Source organism: Beta vulgaris, chromosome 7 (genome assembly GCF_026745355.1).
Source record: "Beta vulgaris subsp. vulgaris cultivar EL10 chromosome 7, EL10.2, whole genome shotgun sequence".
Lineage (NCBI taxonomy): Eukaryota > Viridiplantae > Streptophyta > Magnoliopsida > Caryophyllales > Amaranthaceae > Beta > Beta vulgaris.
In genome coordinates, this window is record NC_079208.1 from 21817488 (window position 1) to 21840210 (window position 22723).

The following is a 22723-nucleotide window of genomic DNA, read 5'->3' on the forward strand; positions in this document are numbered from 1 at the left end:
GTTTTGTGTGGATCCTAATAGAGGTTAATGAAAGATCTCTAGTTCTCGAGCTAACAACAAAGCCTATTCAATAAAAATTCAATCTTTATGCCCTATTTCATATAGAGATCGAATCTTTCAACAAGTAGAAGTGAGATTCGAGTGTTTTGAGACTTGTTATTGATTTTACTATCCACAAACACATCATTTGCTTTATAATTTTTTTTTTAGTTTTTTAATGATATGGGGTCCTATTATGTTGTGAGTCTAATTCCCTCAAATCAGGTGTGTGTGTGTTCGTGTGCATTGCATTGAACTTACAAATTGAGGTTTGTGTGGATCCTAATAGAGGTTAATGAAAGATCCTCTAGTTCTCGAGCTAACAACAAAGCCTATTCAAATAAAGATTCAATCTTTATGCCCTATTTCATATAAGATCGAATCTTTCAACAAGTAGAAGTGAGATTCGAGTGTTTTGAGACTTGTTATTGATTTTACTATCCACAAACACATCATTTGCTTTATAATTTTTTTTTAGTTTTTTAATGATATGGGGGTCCTATTATGTTGTGAGTCTAATTCCCTCAAATCAGGTGTGTGTGTTTATTTTTGCAATTGGTATTGAACTTACAAATTGAGGTTTGTGTGATCCTAATAGAGGTTAATGAAAGATCCTCTAGTTCTCGAGCTAACAACAAAGCCTATTCAAAAAAAGATTCAATCTTTATGCCCTATTTCATATAAAGATCGAATCTTTCAACAAGTAGAAGTGAGATTCGAGTGTTTTGAGACTTGTTATTGATTTTACTATCCACAAACACATCATTTGCTTTATAATTTTTTTTTGTTTTTTAATGATATGGGGTCCTATTATGTTTGTGAGTCTAATTCCCTCAAATCAGGTGTGTTGTGTTTTTAATTTAACAATTCGAGTGCATTGCATTGAACTTACAAATTGAGGTTTGTGTGGATCCTAATAGAGGTTAATGAAAGATCCTCTAGTTCTCGAGCTAACAACAAAGCCTATTCAATATAAAGATTCAATCTTTATGCCCTATTTCATATAAAGATCGAATCTTTCAACAAGTAGAAGTGAGATTCGAGTGTTTTGAGACTTGTTATTGATTTTACTATCCACAAACACATCATTTGCTTTATAATTTTTTTTTAGTTTTTTAATGATATGGGGCCTATTATGTTTGAGTCTAATTCCCTCAAATCAGGTGTTGTGTGTTTATTGCATTGAACTTACAAATTGAGGTTTGTGTGGATCCTAATAGAGGTTAATGAAAGATCCTCTAGTTCTCGAGCTAACAACAAAGCCTATTCAATAAAAGATTCAATCTTTATGCCCTATTTCATATAAAGATCGAATCTTTCAACAAGTAGAAGTGAGATTCGAGTGTTTTGAGACTTGTTATTGATTTTACTATCCACAAACACATCATTTGCTTTATAATTTTTTTTTTAGTTTTTTAATGATATGGGGTCCTATTATGTTTATGAGTCTAATTCCCTCAAATCAGGTGTGTGTGTGTTCGAGTGCATTGCATTGAACTTACAAATTGAGGTTTGTGTGGATCCTAATAGAGGTTAATGAAAGATCCTCTAGTTCTCGAGCTAACAACAAAGCCTATTCAAATAAAGATTCAATCTTTATGCCCTATTTCATATAAAGATCGAATCTTTCAACAAGTAGAAGTGAGATTCGAGTGTTTTGAGACTTGTTATTGATTTTACTATCCACAAACACATCATTTGCTTTATAATTTTTTTTTTAGTTTTTTAATGATATGGGGTCCTATTATGTTGTGAGTCTAATTCCCTCAAATCAGGTGTGTGTGGTTTCGAGTGCATTGCATTGAACTTACAAATTGAGGTTTGTGTGGATCCTAATAGAGGTTAATGAAAGATCGTCTAGTTCTCGAGCTAACAACAAAGCCTATTCAAATAAAGATTCAATCTTTATGCCCTATTTCATATAAGATCGAATCTTTCAACAAGTAGAAGTGAGATTCGAGTGTTTTGAGACTTGTTATTGATTTTACTATCCACAAACACATCATTTGCTTTATAATTTTTTTTTTTTGTTTTTTAATGATATGGGGTCCTATTATGTTGTGAGTCTAATTCCCTCAAATCAGGTGTGTGTTGTTCGAGTGCATTGCATTGAACTTACAAATTGAGGTTTGTGTGGATCCTAATAGAGGTTAATGAAAGATCTCTAGTTCTCGAGCTAACAACAAAGCCTATTCAAAATAAAGATTCAATCTTTATGCCCTATTTCATATAAAGATCGAATCTTTCAACAAGTAGAAGTGAGATTCGAGTGTTTTAGACTTGTTATTGATTTTACTATCCACAAACACATCATTTGCTTTATAATTTTTTTTTTAGTTTTTTAATGATATGGGGTCCTATTATGGTTGTGAGTCTAATTCCCTCAAATCAGGTGTGTGTTTGTTCGAGTGCATTGCATTGAACTTACAAATTGAGGTTTGTGTGGATCCTAATAGAGGTTAATGAAAGATCTTCTAGTTCTCGAGCTAACAACAAAGCCTATTCAACATAAAGATTCAATCTTTATGCCCTATTTCATATAAGATCGAATCTTTCAACAAGTAGAAGTGAGATTCGAGTGTTTTGAGACTTGTTATTGATTTTACTATCCACAAACACATCATTTGCTTTATAATTTTTTTTTGTTTTTTAATGATATGGGGGTCCTATTATGTTTGAGTCTAATTCCCTCAAATCAGGTGTGTGTGTGTTTCGAGTGCATTGCATTGAACTTACAAATTGAGGTTTGTGTGGATCCTAATAGAGGTTAATGAAAGATCTCTAGTTCTCGAGCTAACAACAAAGCCTATTCATAATAAAGATTCAATCTTTATGCCCTATTTCATATAAGATCGAATCTTTCAACAAGTAGAAGTGAGATTCGAGTGTTTTGAGACTTGTTATTGATTTTACTATCCACAAACACATCATTTGCTTTATAATTTTTTTTTTGTTTTTTAATGATATGGGGTCCTATTATGTTGTGAGTCTAATTCCCTCAAATCAGTGTGTGTGTGTTCAAGTGCATTGCATTGAACTTACAAATTGAGGTTTGTGTGGATCCTAATAGAGGTTAATGAAAGATCTCTAGTTCTCGAGCTAACAACAAAGCCTATTCAATAAAGATTCAATCTTTATGCCCTATTTCATATAAAGATCGAATCTTTCAACAAGTAGAAGTGAGATTCGAGTGTTTTGAGACTTGTTATTGATTTTACTATCCACAAACACATCATTTGCTTTATAATTTTTTTTTAGTTTTTTAATGATATGGGGTCCTATTATGTTTGTGAGTCTAATTCCCTCAAATCAGGTGTGTGTGGTTTTATTAATATTCGAGTGCATTGCATTGAACTTACAAATTGAGGTTTGTGTGGATCCTAATAGAGGTTAATGAAAGATCTCTAGTTCTCGAGCTAACAACAAAGCCTATTCAATATAAAGATTCAATCTTTATGCCCTATTTCATATAAAGATCGAATCTTTCAACAAGTAGAAGTGAGATTCGAGTGTTTTGAGACTTGTTATTGATTTTACTATCCACAAACACATCATTTGCTTTATAATTTTTTTTTTAGTTTTTTAATGATATGGGGTCCTATTATGGTTTAGTCTAATTCCCTCAAATCAGGTGTGTGTGTATTTCGAGTGCATTGCATTGAACTTACAAATTGAGGTTTGTGTGGATCTTAATAGAGGTTAATGAAAGATCTCTAGTTCTCGAGCTAACAACAAAGCCTATTCAAATAAAGATTCAATCTTTATGCCCTATTTCATATAAAGATCGAATCTTTCAACAAGTAGAAGTGAGATTCGAGTGTTTTGAGACTTGTTATTGATTTTACTATCCACAAACACATCATTTGCTTTATAATTTTTTTTTTAGTTTTTTAATGATATGGGGTCCTATTATGTTGTGAGTCTAATTCCCTCAAATCAGTGTGTGTGTGTTTCGAGTGCATTGCATTGAACTTACAAATTGAGGTTTGTGTGGATCCTAATAGAGGTTAATGAAAGATCTCTAGTTCTCGAGCTAACAACAAAGCCTATTCAAATAAAGATTCAATCTTTATGCCCTATTTCATATAAGATCGAATCTTTCAACAAGTAGAAGTGAGATTCGAGTGTTTTGAGACTTGTTATTGATTTTACTATCCACAAACACATCATTTGCTTTATAATTTTTTTTTTAGTTTTTTAATGATATGGGGTCCTATTATGTTGTGAGTCTAATTCCCTCAAATCAGGTGTGTGTGTTTTCGAGTGCATTGCATTGAACTTACAAATTGAGGTTTGTGTGGATCCTAATAGAGGTTAATGAAAGATCTCTAGTTCTCGAGCTAACAACAAAGCCTATTCAATATAAAGATTCAATCTTTATGCCCTATTTCATATAAGATCGAATCTTTCAACAAGTAGAAGTGAGATTCGAGTGTTTTGAGACTTGTTATTGATTTTACTATCCACAAACACATCATTTGCTTTATAATTTTTTTTTTTGTTTTTTAATGATATGGGGTCCTATTATGTTGTGAGTCTAATTCCCTTAAATCAGGTGTGTGTATCTGTTCGAGTGCATTGCATTGAACTTACAATTTGAGGTTTGTGTGGATCCTAATAGAGGTTAATGAAAGATCGTCTAGTTCTCGAGCTAACAACAAAGCCTATTCAACATAAAGATTCAATCTTTATGCCCTATTTCATATAGAGATCGAATCTTTCAACAAGTAGAAGTGAGATTCGAGTGTTTGAGACTTGTTATTGATTTTACTATCCACAAACACATCATTTGCTTTATAATTTTTTTTTTAGTTTTTTAATGATATGGGGGTCCTATTATGGTTGTGAGTCTAATTCCCTCAAATCAGGTGTGTGTTTGTTCGAGTGCATTGCATTGAACTTACAAATTGAGGTTTGTGTGGATCCTAATAGAGGTTAATGAAAGATGTCTAGTTCTCGAGCTAACAACAAAGCCTATTCAACATAAAGATTCAATCTTTATGCCCTATTTCATATAGAGATCGAATCTTTCAACAAGTAGAAGTGAGATTCGAGTGTTTTGAGACTTGTTATTGATTTTACTATCCACAAACACATCATTTGCTTTATAATTTTTTTTTTTGTTTTTAATGATATGGGGGTCCTATTATGGTTGTGAGTCTAATTCCCTCAAATCAGGTGTGTGTGTGTTCGAGTGCATTGCATTGAACTTACAAATTGAGGTTTGTGTGGATCCTAATAGAGGTTAATGAAAGATCGTCTAGTTCTCGAGCTAACAACAAAGCCTATTCAACATAAAGATTCAATCTTTATGCCCTATTTCATATAAAGATCGAATCTTTCAACAAGTAGAAGTGAGATTCGAGTGTTTTGAGACTTGTTATTGATTTTACTATCCACAAACACATCATTTGCTTTATAATTTTTTTTTTGTTTTTTAATGATATGGGGGTCCTATTATGGTTGTGAGTCTAATTCCCTCAAATCAGGTGTGTGTGTGTTCGAGTGCATTGCATTGAACTTACAAATTGAGGTTTGTGTGGATCCTAATAGAGGTTAATGAAAGATCGTCTAGTTCTCGAGCTAACAACAAAGCCTATTCAATATAAAGATTCAATCTTTATGCCCTATTTCATATAGAGATCGAATCTTTCAACAAGTAGAAGTGAGATTCGAGTTTTTGAGACTTGTTATTGATTTTACTATCCACAAACACATCATTTGCTTTATAATTTTTTTTTAGTTTTTTAATGATATGGGGGTCCTATTATGGTTGTGAGTCTAATTCCCTCAAATCAGGTGTGTGTGTGTTCGAGTGCATTGCATTGAACTTACAAATTGAGGTTTTGTGGATCCTAATAGAGGTTAATGAAAGATCGTCTAGTTCTCGAGCTAACAACAAAGCCTATTCAACATAAAGATTCAATCTTTATGCCCTATTTCATATAGAGATCGAATCTTTCAACAAGTAGAAGTGAGATTCGAGTGTTTTGAGACTTGTTATTGATTTTACTATCCACAAACACATCATTTGCTTTATAATTTTTTTTTTAGTTTTTTAATGATATGGGGGTCCTATTATGTTTGTGAGTCTAATTCCCTCAAATCAGGTGTGTGTGTGTATTTACATTCGAGTGCATTGCATTGAACTTACAAATTGAGGTTTGTGTGGATCCTAATAAAGGTTAATGAAAGATCCTCTAGTTCTCGAGCTAACAACAAAGCCTATTCAATATAAAGATTCAATCTTTATGCCCTATTCATATAAAGATCGAATTTTCAACAAGTAGAAGTGAGATTCGAGTGTTTTGAGACTTGTTATTGATTTTACTATCCACAAACACATCATTTGCTTTATAATTTTTTTTTTTAGTTTTTTAATGATATGGGGGTCCTATTATGGTTGTGAGTCTAATTCCCTCAAATCAGGTGTGTGTTTGTTCGAGTGCATTGCATTGAACTTACAAATTGAGGTTTGTGTGGATCCTAATAGAGGTTAATGAAAGATCGTCTAGTTCTCGAGCTAACAACAAAGCCTATTCAACATAAAGATTCAATCTTTATGCCCTATTTCATATAGAGATCGAATCTTTCAACAAGTAGAAGTGAGATTCGAGTGTTTTGAGACTTGTTATTGATTTTACTATCCACAAACACATCATTTGTTTAAATTTTTTTTTTAGTTTTTTAATGATATGGGGGTCCTATTATGTTGTGAGTCTAATTCCCTCAAATCAGGTGTGTGTGTGTTATTTCATCGAGTGCATTGCATTGAACTTACAAATTGAGGTTTGTGTGGATCCTAATAAAGGTTAATGAAAGATCCTCTAGTTCTCGAGCTAACAACAAACCTATTCAATATAAAGATTCAATCTTTATGCCCTATTTCATATAGAGATCGAATCTTTCAACAAGTAGAAGTGAGATTCGAGTGTTTTGAGTTGTTTTTTGATTTTACTATCCACAAACACATCATTTGCTTTATAATTTTTTTTTTAGTTTTTTAATGATATGGGGGTCCTATTATGTTTGTGAGTCTAATTCCCTCAAATCAGGTGTGTGTGTATTTTAATTTAACAATTCGAGTGCATTGCATTGAACTTACAAATTGAGGTCGTAGGCCACGGGCAGTCGCTGCTCGCGATTCGCGAGCCTCCTCGTGATTCGCGATGGCTGGGTGTCGCGATTCGCGACGAGGGGCTTTTCGCCTGGGTGGTGCTGCTGTGTTTTATTTTCCTTTTTGGGTTACAACTTATGTATCTTTGCTTGGTTGGTCTTAGGTACGTATACTAAGGGTGTTTGAGTAAACTTTGGTTGGCTTAAGTGTTACATTAATGGTATGTGCGCAATTGTGTTGGGTAGCTTTTGGTTTTTTGCCTTGAAATGGGTCGGTTGCTTGTGCTTGGCTATATGACCTCATGATTGAACCTTGATGGGTTAGATGGTTTTGGTTTGCTCTTACAACTTGTTGTATATACATTGAAAGTTGGATTTGGATTAATTGGCATATACCTTGACGTGTATACTTGTACGTTATTGAGTAGTTTGATTCTAGGAACTGTATGGTCCTAGAGATTTATGTTAGGTGATCCTAAGAACGGTATGGTTCTAGGAACTTGAGTTTGATTATCCTAAGGGCGGCATGGTCCTAGGAATTTGTGTTTGATTATCCTAAGGGTGGTATGGTCCTAGAATTTGGTTACTTAACCTTGGGCGGTATGGTCCATTGGTTCAGTTACAGGTGGTTTGATCCGTAGATTTTAGCTATTCGAAAAGGGCGGTATGGTTCCTCGAATATGCTGGCTATTCAAAAAGGGCGGTATGGTTCCTCAATATGCAGTGTAGGCCTTGGGCGGCATGGTCCAATGAGTCTACTCACAGACGGCATGGTCTGTTATGTTTGAGATTGTTAACCGCATTTGTTGCATGGTTGACGGGGATTTGTTGTGATAGTGGCTTGCCTTATTTGTTATTTATGACTGATTGTACCTCATAGTGAGTATGGTATCTTGATAATGTATTATTTGATGTTGTTTCTAATTATTTGAGTTCTTTCTCTGTTTCTATTTGAGCTGGGAGAACTGCTAGTTACTCCCCACTGATTGTGGAAGTTGTTGATTTATTGTGCGTTATAACCATGTGAGCAAGAAAGTGGTGCTAGTTATAGTGGACGAGTACTTTGAAGCTGGAATTAGGACTAGTTACTTAGTTGGTTTTAAGTAGCTATCTCTTTGTTTGTCATGTGTTTTGAACTACGAATTTCAGTTGTCTTTTGGTTTGGATTTTCTCTATGATTGAGGTTCTTTTGGAAACCATGTTATGTTTTGAGACTTGTTGGAATAAGGGTATGGGACCACATTTATATGATTAACGACTTGAAGATTTTTACCTATTAATAGTTTCATATTCTACTCCTTAGAGTAGCATCTCCGTCTTATTGGTATTTCCGCTGCCATCATTTGTTTCATTTTCTTTACTCTGAGTCGCCACTCTTCTTTCAATTGGATGGGATGTTACAGTTGGTATTAGAGTAAAACGTTCCAGAAGCTCTCTTTGAGTGGCTATTTATTTCCCGAGAATGAGTAGACTTGTGACTAGGATTACTAGTGTCTTAGGCTACAAGTCTAGTGCTTATGAGAGTACCTGGGTAGGAAAGCAAACCCTGGGAATCATTTTTATTTACCGTATTTATCGATTTAATGCTTTCTTATGTGAATTTAGTTAACTAATCTGAAAGCTTCTGTTTTGTAGAATGCCTCCACGACAACAGTTGGCTGCTCGGAAGGAAGCCGCTCGTCGTCGTCGCATAAGCCTGGAAAATGCTTTTATATCATTGGCTAACAAAGCTACTACTCCCATCAATAGGCAGTATGCTTTCGATCAATTTGACCGTCATAGGCCTCCTACTTGTAATGGTGCTGTTGACCATGTGGCTCTGGAGAATTGGTTACGGGAAATGGAGAATCTCTTTACGGCAACAAACTTCCCCGTTGCTGAAATGGTCCCTATTGGGACGTACTATCTGAAGAGAGATGCTGATAATTGGTGGGGTACGATGAAGGCTGCATGTATGGCTACGGCTGGTTTTGGGTGGACTCAAATCTTCGCCAAACTGAATGAGAGGTTCTATCCTAATGAGTTGCGCTGGCAAAAGCAGGAAGAGTTTCTATCTCTGACTCAAGGGAATATGGATATCCAAAAGTACACCGACCGCTTCACCGAGCTGCGTAAGTTATCTGGTACTGTCATTCCCACCGAAGCTGATTGGGTTATGAGAATCATAAAGAAGATGGATCCTAGAGTAAGGACCCTTGTGTTGTGTTCAGGAGTTTCTACTTTCCAAGCTGCTTATGAGATGGCCCTGAGTGTCCATGCGTCAGTTAAAGAGCAAGAAGCTGTTAAAGCTGCATCTGTGAGGAAGCCTTTTCCGTCTGTTGCTCCTGGTACGGCTAAGAAGCCGAGGTTTGAGCTGAGTTTCCGTGGTGGATATCAAGTTCCAGTTCTAGGCATAGTTTTGATTCGTCCAAGTGTCGAAGGTGTGAGAAGCCGGTGTATCGAGGGAAGGATTATGATGGATCTGCTATTGTTTGCTTCTATTGTAGGGAAGCTGGTCACAAGAGTTATGAGTGTCCCAAGAATCCGAGGGCTACTTCTAAGCTTCCTTCTACTTATAGCCTTTCTGCTCCGCCGAAGAATCGAGTTTACAGCATGACTCATTCCGACGCCGATGTTCATCTCGACGTCATCTCTGGTACTTTTCTTGTTAATTTAATCCCTGAATCTGTGTTGTTTGATTCTGGTGCTTCCATGTCATGTGTGTCTACATCTTTTGCCAAGAAAGCTAACCTGTCTTCGAGTTCTCCTCTTCGAACCCTTATATCTTTGCCTTCTAGTGAGAACTACCCTTGCTTTGCCGAGTATCGTGATGTGCCTATTTCCATGTTGGGTACCAATCTTCCTGCCGATCTAAAGGAATTCTCCATGGTTGAGTTTGATGTTATTTTGGGTATGGATTGGCTATTTAAGTATCGTGCTGAGATTCATTACCGCGATCAAAAGGTAACTCTTCGTAGTCTGTGTGGCAAGCGTATCTCCTATAGTGGAGTAGTGTTGAAGAATGGGGTAAAGATCGTGTCTGCTCTCAAAATGCAAAAGCTTCGTCAGAAAGGGGAGCAAGTGTTCCTCTGCATGTTTAAGGATTTGACTCAAGAGGTGAAGTTACAGGACATTCCCGTTGTCCGTGAGTATCCGAACGTCTTCCCTGATGAGCTACCAGGTATCCCTCCTGAAAGAGAGCTCGAGGTCAGCATTGACCTAACTCCTGGTACTGCTCCTCTATCAAAGGCCCCGTATAGGATGGCGCCTGCTGAGTTGCAAGAGTTGAAGACTCAGTTGCAAGAACTGATTGATAAGGGATTCATTAGGCCGAGTGTTTCGCCGTGGGGTGCTCCTGTTCTGTTTGTCAAGAAGAAGGATGGGAGTATGCGGCTTTGCATCGATTATCGTGAATTGAACAAGGTGACTATCAAGAATAGGTATCCCTTGCCCCGCATTGAGGATCTGTTTGACCAGCTAAAGGGTACTGGAGTATTCTCAAAGATAGATTTGAGGTCAGGTTATCACCAGATTCCAGTGAAAAGGGAGGATATTCATAATACCACCTTCCGTACAAGATATGGGCATTATGAGTTTGTTGTCATGCCCTTTGGTCTTACAAATGCTCCTACTGTGTTCATGGGCCAGATGAATCGCTCTTTCCATGAGTTCCTGGATGCGTGTGTGGTTGTCTTCATTGACGATATCCTGGTGTACTCTAAGAATGAAGAAGAGCATGAGAAGCATCTGAGGTTGATTTTGGGTATTTTGAGGTAACATAAGTGGTTTGCGAAGTTCTCCAAGTGTGATTTCTGGCTTAAGGAAGTATCATTTCTAGGCCACATCATCAGCAAGGATGGTGTTATGGTGGATCCTTCCAAGATTAGAGCTGTGGTGGATTTGGATCCAAAAAATTTGGATCCAAAAAATGGATATTATTTGGCCTAGAAATGTATTTTATCTAAGAATTTTTCGTATTTTATCTAGAAAATAGGTGACGGCATTCTGCCTCAGAAACTGAAAGAAACCCCAGAAACGAAGGAGACTAAACAGGAATAAGAGGGATTCATTGAAGAAGATCCTTCTCCTTCCCTTTTTTCGGAGGAAAATAAGGATCCGTACAAAATCAAACTCGAAGAAACGGAAAAGATCCTCTTGGACTTAAAAGAAGCATGCTATAAAAATAACCCAACTTCTTATTCTGGGAATCAAGATATTTCGAATTTAGAAAGACTTAAAGAAGAAAATAAAAACCTCTTTTGGGTTGAAAAATCCCTTCTATTTCTTCTTTTCGACTATAAATGTTGGAATCCTCCGACAAGATATATAAAAAACAATCGATTTGAAAATGCGGTAAGAAACAAAATGTGACAATATATTTTTTATACATGTCAAAATATAAATGATGGAAAACAAATAATTTCCTTACATATCCACCCAGTTTAGGAATTTTCAGGAAATTGATACAAAGAAAGATTTCTTTGGATACAACAGAAAAATTCTTATATGATGATGAACTATACAATTATTGGATTTATACGAATGAACAAAAAAAAAAACAGCTTAAGCAATGAATTTGCTAATAGAATTACAGTTTTAGAAAAAGGACTTTTTATATAGATGTACTTGATTAAAAAACTAGATTATGCAATGAGAAAACTAAAAAGAGATATTTGAAAAAAACACATGATCCTTTATTAAATGGATCCTATCGTGGTATAATTAAAAAAATGTTTTCACCTGAAACTACACTAAATATTAATATAATATATTAATCAAAAAATTGATACATAAAATAAATACCAAAAAAGATACGAGGAAATTCGTCCCCCGCCTAAATATTTGATACCTTCCATCAATTATTCGTCTCTCAAAAACGAAACTATTTCGGGCTAATCTCGTACACCCTTAATTATCAATTTTGGGTAAAAAGCATCTATATAACCGCGGTTAGCAGACCAATTATATATGATTTTTATTGTTTTGCCCCAAAAATTCTCTTTTGACCTCTTTTATTAAATGAATTAAATAAGTCAAAAAAATTTAACGATGAATAAACGGGTTTATAAATGAAAACGAGAGCTATAAATATTTCCCAATAAGCTATACTAACTGAAAAAGTGACATTTATCCCAAATTCATAACAGTCCATAGAAGTATTCGAATTAGAATGTAAAAGATTTATAGATGGAGTTAACCATTTAGTTAATATATCTAAATCCATTCCTTCTTGATTGAATGGAATTCCTATAAATCAAATGGAAAAAGTAAACAGAATCAATAAAAATAAAGGAAATAACATCGTATTGTCCAATTCATGAGGATATGCGGAAATATTCTTATTGTGAGATAGTAATAGTAATAAAAGATCGCATCATTTTTCTTAAATTTTCATCAATTTGATATGGTTTTTTCGGAAAAAATTAAATTGTTTCCTTATTATTCATTTTTAATAAGGTTAATAAAGGAAATTTTCTATTAATCCTTTTCACTATTTCTTTACCACATAAAGATATTGAATAAAAAGAACTACTTTTTTTTCCAATGTAATTTTTTAAAAAACGACTGAAATGTCCCTCAAACGAAAGTAAATAGATTCGAAACATATAAAATGCGGTTAATCCGGCCGTGAAATAAGCAATTATTGCAAATATTGGAGAATACACCCAACTATCATTAAGAATTTCATCTTTGGACCAAAAACAAAGAAGAGGCAGAACACCACAAAGGGAAAGTGTACCTATTAAAAAAGTTGTATTGGTAATTGGCACATGTTTTGTTAACCCCCCCATAAGAACCATATGTTGACATTTATCCGGAGAATATCCAACAATAGTTTCTCTTGATTGAATAAAGGATCCGAATCTTACAAACAAAAACAGTAATCAAATGAAATAAAGCAGCTCGATAAGAACCCATACTTAGAGCTAACATCATATAACCCAACTGAGACATTGTAGAATAAGCTAAACTTCTCTTAATCTCTTTTTGAGCAAGAGCTAAGGTCGCTCCTAACAGTACTGTTATTATACCTATAAAAGATATTGCATACATTACGTAAGGTATAACTATAAAAAGAGGAAGAAGTCGAGCAACTAGAAAAATACCCGCTACCATGGTAGCAACATGTATGAGAGCTGAAATAGGAGTAGTACCCTCCATAGCATCGAGTAACCATACATGAAGGGAAAATTGGGCAGATTTAGCAACTACACCAGCAAATAACAATAAAGCACATAAAGTACAGAATAAGAAATTGACCTCATTATCATTAATTAAATTATTGAATTTTTCAGACAAATCCTGAAACTCAAAACTACCTGTTATACAATAAAGGCGTATAATTCCTAATAATAAGCCAAAATCTCCTACACGATTAGTCACAAATTCTTTTTGACAAGCATTTGCGGCAATAGGTCGTGTGAACCAAAAACCTATTAATAGATATGAACACATTCCAACTAATTCCCAAAAATTATAAATTTGTATCAAATTCGAACTAGTAACTAATCCCAACATAGAAGTATTGGAAAAACTCATATATGCGAAAAATCTCAAATATCCTCGATCATGAGACATATAATTATCAATATAAATAAGAATCAGAATTGCAACAGTAGTGATTAACTTGATATAATATAAGTAAGTGGATCGAGTAAGTAGCCAAATTCTAAAGGAAAATCATTATTAATTTTCCAAGACTATATATGTTGAATAGACATACTATTTAGTTGCTGAATAGACAGTTTCATCGAAAAAACGATAACTATACTTAACAACGAAATACTTGAAAAATCCCATATACGCCGAAGATTTTTTTTTGCCATCGGAAAAAAAGGCCAGCTCCTATTAATAAAGGAACTGGAAGTGGAAGGAAAGGTATGATCCATGCATATTGGTATATATGTTCCATAATAGAATAGAAAAATTTTATATTACTTATTTTTTTTGTTTACGATTCGTAGGCTCGTGCCTCTTTTGAAAGAATTCAATAAGATATCTGATAACTTAAATACCATTTTTTTTCATTTTACTTTTTCTATTCTATATCAAATATTCATATTGATGTTGAGCATTTTTTAAATATTCAAATCACGAAGGCATAATTGGTCAAATAACCAATTTATTAGTAAAAGTTAGTACTTAATTATTAAATAAATGAAAATATTGAAGCCTATGAAGTAGGAAGATAAAAAATTCCACTTTTATTTCCATTTCAGTCAAATACATATTTAAGAATAAAGGATAACAATTCGACTAAAAACAACTATGAATCAATAAAATTTACTAAAGATCCAATAAAGTCAATAATGATAAATTTTTTTAAGTATTTTAGTTAATTTATTTTGTAGTTTATTAAAAATTATTTGATTTTCTTTCATTCCAAACAAAATTCTATTTTTTTATAGAAAAGAATATCCGTTACTTTTACTTAACTTTCTAGTTTCTATAACATAGAATAAAAAAATGTCTCAAATCATGGATCTTTTTAAGAAATTTGTTTATTCGTATCATTTCAATTTGAAAATAAAAAATCGATGTATTTTTTTTAAAAAAATTACAGTTTTTCGATAATTTGAATTAGTCTTAATCAATTTCGTACAAATTGGATTTTTTCTTAATTTATGGATATTCTTTGAAGTAGAATATTTTGTTTCTCCTAATAAAATATTATCGATTATTTTAAGAGAAATATAGAAAATCAATTTCTAGTTTATAATTATGTTATACTTGTCTATTTTCAAAAATTGAAAGGTATCGCCTAAAATCTAAATACATAGATGATGAATAGACAACAAAGATTCGTTTGAACAATAGACGTCTTTCACATCCAATTATAATAATGAATCATAAATTCAATTTTAAATGGCGGTTCCAAAAAAACCTACTTCAATTTACAAAAAGCGTATTCGTAAAAATATTTGGAAAAAAGGGGTATTGGGAGGCGTTAAAAGCCTTTTCGTTAGCCAAATCCCTTTCTACCGGGAATTTACAGAGTTTTATTTATAGGTAATCAAACCTTCAAATAATCGAAATCGACCTGAATAAAAAATGGTATAAAAAATTCTAAATACTTTGTGTTTCTGTCTAGAAATTAAGGTTAATGATCTGTGCTGAACAAGTCCTTAAGTCCGAGCTGGGCTGGTTATCAATTCACCGGAAACCTGCAAAACACAGAAAAACTACCCCGGGGGTTGTTCCGGGATCGCCCCTCCGACGCTCAAGTCAGTCGATGATTGAGGTAGAGAGAGAGTCTAGAGTGAGAAACTCGAGTTAGTTAGGTGAGTATTCAATACATTTGCATTGATGGGACAAGAGGTATTTATAGTGGTGAGACTTTCTAGAAAGTGGTGTGCTGGACATGACAGCTCACTTGGGGATTGATGATACCTTTTCAAAGGGTGATTCTGGTGGGACCCATGAAGCCTGAATTAGCCATGCTGTAGTTGGTGGGGCCCACGGTACTTAGGTGGCGGTGCCACGTGGCATGATATTCTGGGAAGGGTTTAATGGGCCCAAACATTTAGCCCCACGCCAGGAAGGGGCAGAAGGGCCGCCCGACCGGGTGAAGCCCCTTGGTGGCGTACATTCCTCTCATCTGACTGACCTCCATAAAAAAGGCCAGAGGGGGACCAGGTCGGGCATGCGCCGACCAGGTCTATATAATCAGTAGGATTTCTTGAATCGACCTCCATGAAGGGAGATTAGAAGGAGACCAGGTCGGGCTAGTGCCGACCAGGGCCAGTTTGACCGACCAGGGTCTTTGACATGCAGATCGATTTGGCCGAGAGCTAGGGAGCTTGACCGACCGACCGGGTTTCTGAGGAGAGGACCAGGTCGGCTGAGGGGCTAAAAGGGCCCCTTGACTGACCGACCGGGTTTCTGAGGGGAGGACCAGGTCGGTTGAGGGGCTAAAGAGCCCCTTGACTGACCGACCAGGTCTTTGAAGCAGGGACCAGGTCGGCTGAGAGGCTGAGCCCCATGATTGACCGACATGGGTTTTGAAGAGAGGACCAGGTCGGTTGAGGAGCTAAAGAGCCCATTGAATGACCGACCAGGTCTTTGAAACAGAGGCGAGGTCGGCTGGGAGGCTGAGCCCCATGATTGCCCGACCAGGTCTTTGAAGCGGGGACCAGGTCGATTGAGGAGCTAAAGAGCCCATTGACTGACCGACCAGGTCTTTGAAACAGAGGCCAGGTCGGCTGGGAGGCTGAGCCCCATGTTTGACCGACCAGGTCTTTGAAGCGGGGGCCAGGTCGGCTGAGAGGCTGAGCCCCATGATTGACCGACCAAGTTTTTGAAGCGGGGGCCAGGTTGGCTGAGAGGCTGAGCCCCATGATTGACCGACCAGGTTTTAGATGGACGGGTGCTGCTCGGACAGGGGCCAATATGCCTTGGAGAGACCGACCAGGTGCTCCCTAGCACTTAGCAACATTGGCTAAGTGAAGGGAACAAGCAGAGACCTGGTCGGGCAAAGGGTGATGGAGCCCCAACTTGACCGACCGGGTTCTGGATTGACGGGCACTGCTCGGACAGGGGCTAACATGCCCTGGAGAGGCCGACCAGGTGCTCCCTAGCACTTAGTGAATCTGGCTAAGTGAAGGGGGCAAGCAGAGACCTGGTCGGACAAAGGGTGAGGGAGCCCCAACTTGACCGACCGGGTTCTGGATTGACGGGCACTGCTCGGACAGGGGCTAACATGCCCTGGAGAGGCCGACCAGATGCTCCCTAGCACTTAGTGAATCTGGCTAAGTGAAGGGGGCAAGCAGAGACCTGGTCGGACAAAGGGTGAGGGAGCCCCAACTTGACCGACCGGGTTCGGGATTGACGGGCGCTGCTCGGACAGGGGCTAACATGCCCTGGAGAGGCCGACCAGGTATTCCCTAGCACTTAGTGAATCTGGCTAAGTGAAGGGGGCAAGCAGAGACCTGGTCGGACAAAGGGTGAGGGAGCCCCAACTTGACCGACCGGGTTCTGGATTGACGGGCACTGCTCGGACAGGGGCTAACATGCCCTGGAGAGGCCGACCAGGTGTTCCTTTGTACTTAGTGGATTTCTTCTTGTCCGACCGGCATCCCCGAGGAGAGTGCTTGTTAGGACCCAGCGGGTAGCTTTGAGCTGGAAGCCAGTGGTTTTCCATATGGCATTTCTCAGCTGGGTTGTTGAGCTGGATGGGACTTTCTGGAAATTTTGACGTTTCATCTTCCATGGGCCATGTGGATGCATCTGATAGGTTTGTGAGGGGGCGCAACCCGAGGCAAGCTTATATATTGGTACGGAGAGGAGAGAGAAATCATTTGTGCAACTTCCTTCAAAAATCCTCAAACTTTCTCTCTCTAAAAGCTCTCGCTTCTCTCTAAGTTTCCGAGCAATTTTTCCGGTTTCCGTCGTCTGACCAGGTACGCTCTTGCTTTTTTAGTTTATTTTGCTTTCTTTTTAATAACCTCGGCCGACTCCCTTGTCTATACAATAATTGGAGAATCGTCCGAGTCGGTGACACCTCCGACCTCACCTCCCTACAATCGGTTCGAGGAGGTGAGGGGGATGGGAATAACGTTGGTGTCGACCTTAATAAGTTGCCCCGACCCCTCGGTCGTTCCCGACGCGGTTCTGCTTCCGAGCCCCTCATTGTCACTAGAGTAAGAGGCCGAGGGCGCTGTTCCCTTCCCCTGGGAAGTGTCCCTGGCCTTTTCTTCTAAAGCCAGTTACTTAGATAAATACCTTGCTGATGGTGTAGTGAGGGTGACGATGTCGGATAGTGGAGAAGTGTCAACCTCAGGCTGACCGGAGTTTCCGGATCTAGATCCGAAAGGAGGACCTGGGTCTAAGTTCCCTCTTCCTTCGTTGATGAAAGCCATACTCGACGACCCGAGGGGCCAGGCTGCGAGGTTCCACATACGGGACCCTTATATGCTAGTCCGACCGGAAGCCTTTCATACGGTTCTTACTCCTCCCCCGGGCTGCACTGCGGTCTATTACAAGTATATGGAGATGGGGCTCCGATTTCCGCTGACTTCCTTCGTGAAGGACCTCCTCAATGCTTACAATCTTTGCATAAGTCAGATCTCTCCGAACTCCTGGGGAGGAATTGTTGCAGTTCAGACGATATGTGCCATGTTGAGCGTCCGACCAACCCTGACCTTATGGCGCAACATGTTTAAGCTGGTCGAGATGTCGGCGGGGGATAATGGCCCAGGTTGGTGGTACTTTCAAGCCCGACAGGGTTATAAGGTAGTGCTCGACTTGCCTACTTCTCAGAAGGGGTTCAGGAGAGAGTTTGCCTTTATCTTTTTCGGAGGGGACTGGGGGATCCCCACAGTCCGACCGGATGTCGAACCCAACCACGAGCTTAACTTCAGGGTTCCGGAGATGTCCGAGAAGGAAGCCATTGCGGCTATTTATCTACAAACCGAGGCCCAAATTGTTCAAGGAGGGGAGGTTTATGTAGCCAGCAATTGGATTCCGAGCTGCCGCCTATTCAAGAGCGAACACTTGCTATCTGCGGTCGGGCTAAGCTGGACATTCCCCCGGGGTAATCGGCCGCGGGGGTTGTTTAACTTCTTGTTTTTTGTTTGCACTTGCCATCTCTCACAATTGGTTTTCTTTTTGCAGCTTGCTCTTTGACACGTCTCCTCGAATCCGATCCAGACATGGCTGAGAAGCTGAATTACGCGGCAATGAGGGCGGCCCAGCTCAAGGCTGAGTTGAAGGCGAAGAAGATTGGAATTCCCAAGTCTCCGAAGGTATGTCCTCTTTGCTAGTTCCGAGCAGACCTTGATATTTTTGCTAGTTCCGAGCTAACCTTGATATTTTGCAGGATCCATCGAAGCCTAAGGCTTCTAAGAAGAGAAAGGAGCGGGATCCGCAGAAGGTGGCCAAGACTGAGAAGGCGTTGGCCAAAGCCCAGGTCGAGAAGACCAAAAAGGCTAAGTCTGTTGAAGTCAACAGTCCCCGTCCGGAGGAACGGGTGGAGAAGTCCGAGGGGACTCACATTTCGGTCCATTCGGAGGATTTCCGACCAGTTCGGAGTCCTCAATATACGCCGGCCACCCCTCGCGGCCCTTATGACGACCCGGAGGAGCTTAGCCTTGCCCTGGCTAAACCCTTTGGTGAACTGGATGTCCACGGGCTTGACACCCGCTGGACCAATGCGGTCGAATGCTTGTATAGCGCTCCCGACCGAGAGTACATTGCCCAGACCAGCGGTCCAGAAGAGACGAACGACCTATTCCGCAGCTGGGTTGAGGTGAGCTACTTTTTGCTTGACTGTGGATTTTGCTTAAGTTCAGCACTGACCGTTTATTTTTGGTTCAGTTCTCCGCTCGGTTGGTCAACGTGGCCAGGAACAAGGTCCACCTGGCCGAGAAGGTGTCTGACTTGGAGGCCAAGGGAAAAAAACACTTCAACGCGCTCCATGCTGCTGAGCAGGCGCAAAGGGTAGCCGAGGCGGATTTGGCCAACGCCAAGCGGTGCATCGCTCGTGACCAGGACGACTTTAAGGCCGAGCGGGCGCAGTGGGATGTGGCCAAGCAAAAGCTGATCAAAGAGAAGGACGAGGCCGTGATCGCCAAGGTGGCTGCTGAAGCCCAAGCTATAGAGGCGCAAAACCAGATCACTAAACTGCAATTCCAGCTTGCCGAACTGGAAAAGGCCCCCAAGTCCGAAGACGAGTGGTTTGTAGGCTGGAAGGAGACCAAAGCCTGCGAATCATTTGTCAACGACGTCGGCTCTACTGCCCAGAAGATGGGAGTGGATGACGCCCTCAAGCGGATGAGGGCGGCCTTGGGAAGATCACACCCCTCTCTTCCCTGGTCCGAGGTGAAAGAAAGCTATGATGCGCTTCTGAAGGAGGAGGACCAGGCCCTGTTCGCCGAGCTGCATATTGCCTTGTCCGATGAGGACGATGATGAAGATGATGGCGAGGAGGCTGAGGTCGCTGAGGGACAGGACCTAGGGGTGGCCAAGTCCGAGGAGCATCATGGAAGCACCAATGATCAGACTGACCCCCCTGCAACTTAGGCCCCCATTATGTTGTATTTTTATTTCCTTTTTGCTTTTAACCTTGGTAGTACCAAGGTTTTAGGATGTAATATTTTTCTAACTTTAATGAAAGTCATCTTTCTATTTTATCCGAGCACCATTAGGCCCCCAGTATTGATTCTCGAACTGGTTAAGTTTTGTCTGATAGCGCTGGTCGGATTTAACTCGAACAACTCGCGATTGAAACTGGTTAAGTTTCGAATATAGTTGGTCGGATTAATTCGAATAATTAAAACTGGCTAAGTTTAATTGAACAAAGAATGACTGGTTAAGTCTTTTTTAACTTGGAAATTGACTGGTTAAGTCTTACAATTCGACTGACTGGTCCGAGTGACTACATGCCATACTGGCCAGTATCTAGCTATATGCCCCTAATTGCAATTGACTATACATAGTATTTCTTTAGATTATCCAGATTCCATGGCCGAGCAAGTGGTATGCCTTCAGGATTCTCGAGCTGGAATGTACCAGGCTTGATGACTTTGGTTACTTTGTAAGGACTGTCCCAGTTGGCCCCTAGTTTGCCTTTCAGATGTGATAGCCCCGTGGCTTCGACCTTTTGGACCACCCAATCTCCGAGCTGGATTGGCCTTGACTTGACTCGACGATTGAACTGCCGAGTTACTCTTTGCTTGTAGCGGATCGACCTTAACAATGAGTTGCCCCTTGTTTCTGGCAGCAGGTCGAGGTTGACAGGCTTTTCTTCTTCATTTTGCTCGAAGTCATAGAAGGTGATCCGAGGGATGGGATACCGACCTCTACGGTAGTACTGCCTCACTACCATAGACTAATCCGAACGGGAATGTCCCGTTGCTTCCTTTGTAGTCGTCCGAGCAGACCACAAGACTCCAGGCAGGTCGTCCACCCAAGCCCCTTTTGCTGCGTCAAGGGATTTTTTGATCCCCTTGAGCACTATCTTATTGGCCGCTTCTGCTTGGCCGTTGGTTTGTGGTCGGGACACGGCAGAGAACCTGGTCTGTATTCCAAAACGAGCACAGTATTCCCGAGTTGGTCCGTTATTAAATTGCCGACCATTGTCCGAGACCAGGGCTCGGGGTACTCCAAACCTTGTGATTATGTTCCTCCAAATGAAGGCTTGGACTTGTTTGTCAGTGATGGAGGCAAGGGGTTCGGCTTCAGTCCACTTGGTGAAATAGTCTATGGCCACTATCAAGAAGTTCCGCTGACCATATGCTCGTGGGAACGGGCCGAGCAGGTCCATGCCCCATTTGTCAAATGGCAGAACTGCTTGAATGGGATTGAGGGGGGTAGCTGGGGATCTGGGAATGTCCGAATGGATTTGGCAAGATGGGCATCGCTTCACCAATTCTTGTGCATCTGCCTTGAGAGTAGGCCAGTAGTACCCAGCTCTTAGAGCTTTTCCTACTATGGTTCTCCCCCCTTGATGACTGCTACACGCCCCTTGGTGTATTTCCCTTAGGATGTAATTTCCTTCAGGGTTACACACTTCAGCATGGGTGCGTGTATGACTTCTTGTAGAGCTGCTCTCATGCCATAAGAACCAACCTGCTCGGTGCTTGATCCTTTCGGCTTCTTTGGCATCTGTTGGGAGGACTCCATCCCTTAAGTATCCGACCACCTCATCCATCCAAGTGGCGTTCGGTCTAGAATCAACTGTTTTTGGCATTTATGCTGGGCTGGCGAAGCACCTCCCACATGATAGTCCGAGGGGCTGACCCCTCTGCCGAACTAGCCATACGAGCCAGAGCGTCGGCTTGTTGATTCTCCGACCTGGGTATGTGGCTGATGCGGAAATGGGAGAGTTTTTTGATGAACTCTTGTGCCTTGGCCAGATACATTCTCATATTGCCCTCCTTGGCCTCGTACTCTCCCGAGACCTGACCACTATAAGTTGGGAGTCTGATCGGGCATCAATGGCCGTGGCTCCTACAAGAATGCATAACTGAAGTCCGAGGATGAGAGCTTCATACTCCGCTTCATTGTTCGACCCCGGAATTCGAACTTGATTGCATACTCCATTTTTTCTCCGACCGGGGGCTTAAGCACTAGCCCGCCCACATCCTGACTTGGTGGAAGAACCATCCACGTATAGTTCCCACTCTTCATTCTCGACCGGGGGCCGAGTTGTGCATTCAGTTATAAAGTCCGCCAAGGCTTGAGCTTTGATGGCCCTTCTGGGCTCATATTCCAGGCCGAAATCAGCCAATTGGTCAGCCCAATCCGTCATCCGACTGGAGTGGTTCCTGCTCTCTATGACCTTGCGGAGGGGTTGTCCGGTAAGGACCTTGATTTGATGGGCTGGAAGTAGGTTTCAGCTTTCTACTAGCCATGACGAGGGCGAAGACCATCTTCTCCACCTCACTATATTTCGCTTCTGCCCTCGAAAGGCATGGCTTATGAAGTAGACCGGGTGCTGCGTCCCTTCCCTTTCGGCTACCAGAACGGCACTTAGGGCGTATTCGGATACGGCCAAGTACACAAACAATGTTTCCCCCGGCAAGGGGGACATGAGCTTGGGAAGAGTTGATAGATGAAGTTTGAGGGAGGTGAAGGCTTGCTCAGCCTC

At 40.1% G+C, this 22723-nt stretch overlaps 1 protein-coding gene, 2 long non-coding RNA genes and 1 pseudogene across 10 annotated transcripts; 3 read left to right on the plus strand and 1 right to left on the minus strand.

Moving 5' to 3' along the window:
* The first annotated feature begins 605 nt into the window (after positions 1–605).
* On the plus strand, positions 606–2061 carry LOC130592138 (uncharacterized). The gene is made up of 2 exons (XR_008970338.1): positions 606–1204; positions 1506–2061. It is a non-coding gene; the product is annotated as an uncharacterized LOC130592138 (long non-coding RNA).
* Positions 2062–2361: 300 nt separating this feature from the next.
* On the plus strand, positions 2362–7109 carry LOC130592137 (uncharacterized). 8 transcript variants are annotated; one of them, XR_008970333.1, is made up of 5 exons: positions 2729–2740; positions 4287–4330; positions 4641–5882; positions 6202–6779; positions 7095–7109. It is a non-coding gene; the product is annotated as an uncharacterized LOC130592137 (long non-coding RNA). The 8 variants fall into 8 exon arrangements; XR_008970332.1 differs by lacking the exon at positions 2729–2740 and adding an exon at positions 3338–3352; XR_008970334.1 differs by lacking the exon at positions 2729–2740 and adding an exon at positions 3661–3672.
* Positions 7110–8791: 1682 nt separating this feature from the next.
* On the plus strand, positions 8792–10911 carry LOC130589496 (uncharacterized). Its single transcript, XM_057390766.1, has 2 exons — positions 8792–9588; positions 9642–10911. Exons 1-2 carry the CDS (start codon positions 8792–8794, stop codon positions 10909–10911), a joined length of 2067 nt encoding a protein of 688 aa, XP_057246749.1.
* A 1115-nt stretch (positions 10912–12026) lies between these two features.
* LOC130589497 (NAD(P)H-quinone oxidoreductase subunit 5, chloroplastic-like) lies at positions 12027–13961 on the minus strand (annotated as a pseudogene).
* Positions 13962–22723: the final 8762 nt, after the last annotated feature.